We start from the raw sequence: 6,323 nt of genomic DNA, 5'->3' as shown, positions 1-6,323 counted from the left end.
TTTTTGCTTTGTTTTGCTTTGTTGCTCAGGCTGGCCAGGAACTCTTAGTTTCAAGTCAACCTCCTGCCATGGTCTCCCTAATAGTGCCATACCGGCTAGTTGGGCTGATTTGCTAAAGATTGAGCAAGTGGTCCCTCCCAGTGCCCCTCAACATGCTGACACCAGGGGGCACCCTAGTGCCTTTGTTGAGTTGCACGCCTGTCTTAGTCTTGGATCTGGCACGGCTCAGTCTAGGTCTTTTTTATCTTTGGGCTCCAAACTTGACCAACCAACTTCATGTGCCACGCCTGTCCCCTCACTCTTCTATATTCCACAGGCCAGAGCCAAGATGCTGGCTCCTAAGAGTCAAAGTCACTTTGGGTCCCCCTTACCTCTGGCTTCCTAGCTCTTCCAGCTTTCATCAGAGCACCATCCCCTGACCTGAACATACAAGAAGGATCCTGAGGTCGGGCCTAGTGGTGCAGCTGTAATCTCAGCACCTGAAGAGCCTGAAGCAGGAGGATCACCATGAGTTTAAGGCCAGCCTGAACTACATAGCAAGACCATGTCAACAAAACAAAACAAAACCCAAAAATAAAAACCAAAAAGGGTCATGAAGTAGTTAGAGCTTATCACCTTATCAGCTCCTCTAGCTAGCTGGGGACTGGGGACAGTGGCTACTTTGGAGCCTGAGGTAAGAGGATGGCAAGTTTGAAACGAGCCTGGGCAATGTACCAAGACCCCCAAATTTTAAAAAGGGTGGGAGATTTAGCTCAATGGTAGAGCACCCCTGGGTTTGATCCCCAGTACAAAGAGGGGAAAAACAAACAAAACCCTCTTCTACACAAAACCATATGGAGACACAGTTAATTCTCATTTATTTTTCACCCTCTGTAAGGCCTCTCCCTCAATTCTACTCTTTCTGTCCTGCAGAAATCTTTCTCCAGGAGGCCTGTGGGTCAGTGTCTCTGGATAGTGCTTGAGTAGATGGGGGCAGAGATGCTCCAGTGGAGAGAGGTCCCCAAGGAATGGCATCACCTTCCTGCCAACTTCCTCATTGCCTCTCCTTCAAAACGGAAGGCACGCCAGCCCTCTGCTTGGGTCAGATCTTGGGCTCCTAGGGTCTTGTACAGGTCCATGGCCCTCTTGTTCCACTCCAGAACTGCCAGGCGGAACTGGGAGCAACCGTGATCCAGGGCCACCTGTGGGAGAAGACGTCACTCACTGTCCTCGGGTCAAAAACAAAGACTTCCCACTCCCCCTTCAACTGGGGTCCTCATATATCCTGGCCTTCTTGATTGCAGCTCCCCTTTCTCAGCTCACCTCAGCCACCTTTTTGATTATTTTGGAACCAATCCCTTGACCTATTGTGGGGAAAAGAGGGCAAAAAGAACTGTTGTTTGAATTGAAGTCAGTCAGAAAAGGCTATGGGCTATGATCAGGGGGAACGGCAGGATGGGGGACTGTGGGGTTGCTCTGTGTCCACCCTGGTCTCAGCTCCTGCCCAGTAGTACCCCGATATTCTGGCATCACATAGATGTCCTCCAGATAAATGTTTCGACCCTTCCATGTGCTGTAGATGAAGTAGTATAGCCCGTAGCCTACAATGCAGGGCCCTGGGAAAGACCGAGAAGAGGGGTAAGGTTCTCTGGAACAGTGCGTGGAGGTCCCCAAAGCCCACTGAAGAGGTGCGCTTACCCTGTAGCTCGCCAGGTGCTGGAAGAATCTCTGCTACTAAACAGTGATAGAAAGGATTCTCTCCAAAGCCATCTGCTCTCAGGGCTAAGAGATTGGAGGTGTGACAAAGAGACACAGAAGACCTGGGTGTGTGCCCAGCCAGGAGCTGCTGCCCAGGGAACACATGCCTCATTTCCTCCCCAGCCCCCAGAAGGACCTGGGCACCCACCTTCTTCACTGATCTTCACCTGATCCGAGAGTTTCTCGTACTCAGCCAGTTCCTGCGGCGGCGTGGGGATGAGGTACGATCAGGGCAGAGGACCCGCTGTTCCCTGGCAGTGCCCAAGGCCCGGCCCTGCCCTGCCCTGCCCCACCTCCTACTCCCCGCCTCAACCGCGCGCCCTGACCGCCTCTCCCGCACGCTGGTTTCCGGCCCGAAGCCTTCACCCGAATGAGCCTCAGGATGTCTCCGCAGTCTCCCTGTTTGGCCGCTCGGATCTGCACGAAAGCCATCCCGGTCCCCACCGTGTGGACCACAGACAACGACCGCCCACTTCCGTTCCGCAGGGCCAGCAAAGGGCCTAGGAACTCGGATCCTGAAAAGCCGGAAGGGACAGACAGCGGAGGGGTCACTGGTTCCCCGCAGGGCTCTTGCGGGAGCCAGGCAGAACTGAGAGAATTATCCCGGTGGTCCTCACCGCCGAGACAGCCCCTAAGTTCTGTCCCTGCAGGCGCACACTCATCAGCCAATCAGCTTGGGGAAAAGGCAAAGCCTCGCCCGCCCAGCTCTGCCTCCAACACCCAACTCGTGACAGGGCCCAGGGCAGAGGTCAAAGCCTTGTGCCAGGCTCCATTAGCGACAGCAGGGCTCAAAAGTCATTCCTGTGATTAAGTGGAGTATGCAGAGGTTCACTGCTTTAGCTTTCACTCTCCCCATCCATACAGGGCCACCCAGAACCTTGGTGAGCCTCTGGGACCCCGTGCTCTTGCAAGTGTTTCTTACAGTTTCGTTTTATTTTGAGGTGCTGAGGATGGAACCCAGGACCTCTAGGTACATGCTGTGCCACTGAGCTACATCCCCAGTCCTTTTTTCTACCACAGTTGAACTCAAAGTGTTTCTTCTCTCAGGGACCACTTGTATTTTATTTTATTTTATTTATTTATCTATCTATCTATCTATTTTTGGCACTGGGAATTGAACTCATCAGACAGGCACTTGTGCCGCTGAGCTGTATCCCCAGCCCACTGGTATTTGTTTTGTTTTGTTTTATTTTGTTTTTTGCCTTTTTGAGACAGGATCTTGCTATGCAGTTCAGGCTGGCCTTGAGCTCACTTTGTAGCCCAGGCTGGTCTCAAACTCACAATGATCCTCCTGCCTCAGCCTCCCGAGTGCTGGGATTACAGGCATGCACCACCACGTCCGGCTCTCACTTGTATTTTAAAATGGGTCAGGGAGGCCCTGTGCAATGGTGCATGCCTGTAACCCCAGCACTAGGGAGGCTGAAGCAGGAGGATCACTGTGAGTTTGAGGCCAACCTGAACTACATAGTGAGTTCAAGGCCAGGTTGAACTACATAGCAAGACCCCATCTCAAAAAACAAAAACAGGGGCTGGGGATTTAGCTGAGCGGCACAGCGCCTGCCTGGCAAGCGCAAGGTAGTGCGTTTGATTCCTAGTACCGGAAGAAAAACATTAAAAACAAAACAAAACAAAACCAAACAAACAAAAAATAAATAAAAGGTGTCAGGGAGAGAAAGAATGATAAATTTCTACTGGTAGATCGCTAGGCCCTGTAATCAACTGATAAGAGAAATCTTTGGGAGTGGGGGCAGGCACCTTCTTAGTATCCATCAAGTCACATGCAGAGACAATGCTTTCTTGTGAGACAAACCTCAGAGGCCTGGGAAAACTGGAGGAGTCTGGACCAGATACTGGGCACTGTGCCTGTGTTATCACAGTGAACCCCTATTCACAGAAGCCTCATAAAGCAAGGATTATATTCTTCATTTGACAGACAAGGACACGGAAGGACAAAGGTGAGGCGACTTGCCCAAGGTCCCTTAGCCAGATATTTGAGATTCCGAGACTCATCTCTAGCCCTGCTGGAGGATGCTACTTGAGCAGGACGAGATCTCACATCTCTGAAGAGCCTCCTCTCGCCAGGTGGGCAGAATGCTCGGAAGAGCCAGGTTAGGCTCTAGGGCAGGAGTGGGGAGATGCGATTCTGCTGGCTCCGCACTCACACACTTCTCTGCTGTGGGGGATGGTAATGGAGGGACTCTGCCCCTTTTCCCATTTGCCTTCAGAGGGGCCACAGGGTCAGTGTCCCTGTCTCTGGCCCCATCCTTCCCAAGGGCAACCTTTAACCCTCCACTAGCCATGCATGAGGCTGCCTTCCCCCACTTGTTCTCAGAGTTTGAGCCACAGATTGGACTGCAGCTGACTATGGAGAGCAGAGGTCCACCAGCCGCCTCATACTGGCTGCTGCTGCTGCTGCTGCTGCTGCTGCTGCCGCTGCTGCCACTGCCGCCTTACATCCACCAGGGATGGGCCTTGGGGCAGAGTCTCTCCACCCAGGTACTGAGGGCTGAGGGTACTCAGCCCATGTGTGAGTTTAAATGAGCTGCCCTTGGCTCTGTCCTCTTCTCTCTTTTCTCCTTTGGCCCTATAGAAGCATCTCTCTCTCTCTCTCTCTCTCTCTCTCTCTCTCTCTGATATGTCCTTTGTGCACTTTATTTTTTCTTTCTCACAGAGGTCTCAAGACCCTCCTGCTAAGTACCTCAGCAGTGGCCCAGGACAAGAACCTGTTGCTGTCATGACCTTTGACTTCACCGAGACCACCAAGTATGGGGTTCACTTAGTCTCTTGACCCAGCCCTGAACCCCTGCCCCTACCAGCTCTTCCCCTTTTCCTGTCTCCCTGTCTGCTCTCCCTGAACTCCACCTCCCCCAATCCTCAAAGGATCCAGTACACACACAGTCTTCCCTTCCGCTGTGCCCTTCTAGAACCTCCTCCTCCTTTGAGTTTCGTACCTGGGATCCAGAGGGAGTGATATTTTATGGGGACACCAATGCTGAGGAGGACTGGTTCATGCTGGGACTTCGGGATGGCAGGCTTGAGATTCAACTACACAATCACTGGGCCCAACTTACCGTGGGTGCTGGACCTCGGGTGGATGACGGGAGATGGCACCAGGTAAGCTAGCTCTATTCCTGGGGGAAGAGGTGTCTTGTTTTGAGCTGGTTTGAGGAAAGAGAATAGAAACAAGTAGTTTTGCATCACTTTGCCTTTGTTAGCCGGGTGTGGTGGCACACGCCTGTAATCCCAGCACTCAGGAGGCTGAGGCAGGAGGACTGTTGCAAGTTCAAGACCAGCCTGGGGTACAAAGTGGGCTCGAGGCCAGCCTTAACTGCATAGCGAGACCCTGTCTCAAAAAACAAACAAATAAACTTTGCCATTGTCTTGTTCAATCCGCACAGTAAATAAGTGACAAGGTCTGAATAAGCCAAGGGTGCTAGCTGCGTCTTTCAGCGAAGCAGGCTACCGCAGAGGAGAGTGGTGGCTATGGGCTCTACGGTCTCTGCTTTCCACCTCCTTCTGCAGGTGGAGGTGAAGATCGCTGGGGACTCGGTGCTGCTGTGGGTGGATGGGGACGAGATGCTGCGCCTGAGACAGGTGTATGGGTCCCTGGTCGACAAACCACAGCCCCTCATGAGGATTGCGCTTGGGGGGCTGCCCTTCCCTGCCTCCAAACTTTTGTTGCCGGTAACTACATCAGCAGGGTGGGAATGGAGGCCTTGGGAGAGGACTATAAGCTTTTGGAAGAGGGGATGGAATACCAGCTGCATGGGGGAAGCCAGGTGCTTGTATCTCAGAGGGGAATGAACAGAGGGTGGTGGGGGCAGGGCTGAGACTGGGCTTCCAATGTCCTGACTGATATCCCAACATCCTCCTTCTCCTTCACTCCCTCCAGCTGGCCCCTGCCCTGGATGGCTGCCTGCGCCGGGATAGTTGGCTGGGCCAGGAGGCTCAGCCCGCACTCTCTGCCTCCACTAGCCTCAGAAACTGTAGTGTGGAGTTGCAGCCTGGGCTGTTTTTCCCTCCAGGGGCACGTGCTGAATTCAGTCTCCAAGGTAGACTTGTTGGAGTCTAGTTCTCCTCTAGCCAGCTCTGCCTTCCTCCGTCTCTGTCTAACATAGGCCTTTCTCTCCACGGAACATCAAAAGGATCATTTCTTCCCCCCAGACCTTCCTCGGCCTCACACAGAGCCCTGGGCCTTCTCTCTGGACCTGGGACTCAAGCTGGCAGCTGGATCTGGCCACCTGCTTGCCCTTGGTGCACGAGAGAACTCTTCCTGGCTTAGCCTTCACCTCCAAGATCAAGTAAAGGGGGAGAGTGGGCATTGCCTGTACTCAGGGAAGTCTGGGAGCAATGAGGCAGTGCAGAGGGCACCAAGATTTCAGTAGCTGGAAGGCTCGACTAACCTTGATGGCACACACCTCTGATCTCAGCACTCTGGGTGTCTGAGGCAGGAAGATTTCAAGTTCAAGCCAACCCAGGCAACTTAGTGATTTAGTGAGACCCTGTCCCGCTCCCCAAAATGAAAAAATAAAAAAGATATAGCTCATTGTGAAGGACCTGGGTCAATCCCCAATACTAGAAAGAGA

The 6,323-nt window shown here is 52.9% G+C and overlaps 2 protein-coding genes across 6 annotated transcripts in view; one reads left to right on the top strand and one right to left on the bottom strand.

Moving 5' to 3' along the window:
• Window positions 1-2,459, bottom strand: Sat2 (spermidine/spermine N1-acetyltransferase family member 2). Of its 2 annotated transcripts, XM_005399471.2 has the most exons (7): window positions 2,355-2,459; window positions 2,104-2,252; window positions 1,886-1,937; window positions 1,678-1,761; window positions 1,494-1,595; window positions 1,303-1,343; window positions 1-1,181 (listed from the first exon to the last, which is right to left on the bottom strand). In XM_005399471.2, exons 2-7 carry the CDS (start codon window positions 2,167-2,169, stop codon window positions 1,014-1,016), a joined length of 513 nt encoding a protein of 170 aa, XP_005399528.1. In that variant the 5' UTR covers window positions 2,170-2,252; window positions 2,355-2,459; the 3' UTR covers window positions 1-1,013. The 2 variants fall into 2 exon arrangements, with proteins under 2 accessions (XP_005399528.1, XP_013377601.1); XM_013522147.1 differs by having other exon boundaries at window positions 2,104-2,410.
• Window positions 2,460-3,658: 1,199 nt separating this feature from the next.
• The window catches only part of Shbg (sex hormone-binding globulin), a 3,838-nt gene continuing 1,173 nt past the window's right edge, over window positions 3,659-6,323 (top strand). Inside the window, exons 1-7 of one of the 4 annotated variants that reach the window (XM_005399468.2) lie at window positions 3,659-3,819; window positions 4,070-4,233; window positions 4,409-4,500; window positions 4,662-4,851; window positions 5,260-5,421; window positions 5,630-5,789; window positions 5,902-6,038. In XM_005399468.2, the coding sequence (XP_005399525.1) occupies window positions 4,102-4,233; window positions 4,409-4,500; window positions 4,662-4,851; window positions 5,260-5,421; window positions 5,630-5,789; window positions 5,902-6,038 (873 nt within the window). In that variant the 5' untranslated portion in view covers window positions 3,659-3,819; window positions 4,070-4,101. Of the gene's footprint in view, window positions 3,846-4,069; window positions 4,234-4,408; window positions 4,501-4,661; window positions 4,852-5,259; window positions 5,422-5,629; window positions 5,790-5,901; window positions 6,039-6,323 lie in introns of those variants that run through there. The other 3 variants (XM_005399469.2, XM_005399470.2, XM_013522146.1) reach the window with 3 other exon arrangements.

Source organism: Chinchilla lanigera, unplaced genomic scaffold (assembly GCF_000276665.1).
Source record: "Chinchilla lanigera isolate Chin_1 unplaced genomic scaffold, ChiLan1.0 scaffold00066, whole genome shotgun sequence".
Taxonomy (NCBI): domain Eukaryota; kingdom Metazoa; phylum Chordata; class Mammalia; order Rodentia; family Chinchillidae; genus Chinchilla; species Chinchilla lanigera.
This window is presented reverse-complemented; position numbering and strand designations above follow the sequence as displayed.

Bases quoted from the DNA above. Each gene is read 5' to 3' on its own strand.
- Sat2 (XM_005399471.2), bottom strand. From the start codon at position 2,169: ATGGCTTTCGTGCAGATCCGAGCGGCCAAACAGGGAGACTGCGGAGAC. The intron at 1,938-2,103 runs GTGAAGGCTTCG...ACGCCGCCGCAG, and splicing joins ACATCCTGAGGCTCATTCGG to GAACTGGCTGAGTACGAGAA. The intron at 1,182-1,302 runs GTGAGCTGAGAA...CTTCTCCCACAG, and splicing joins TAATCAAAAAGGTGGCTGAG to GTGGCCCTGGATCACGGTTG.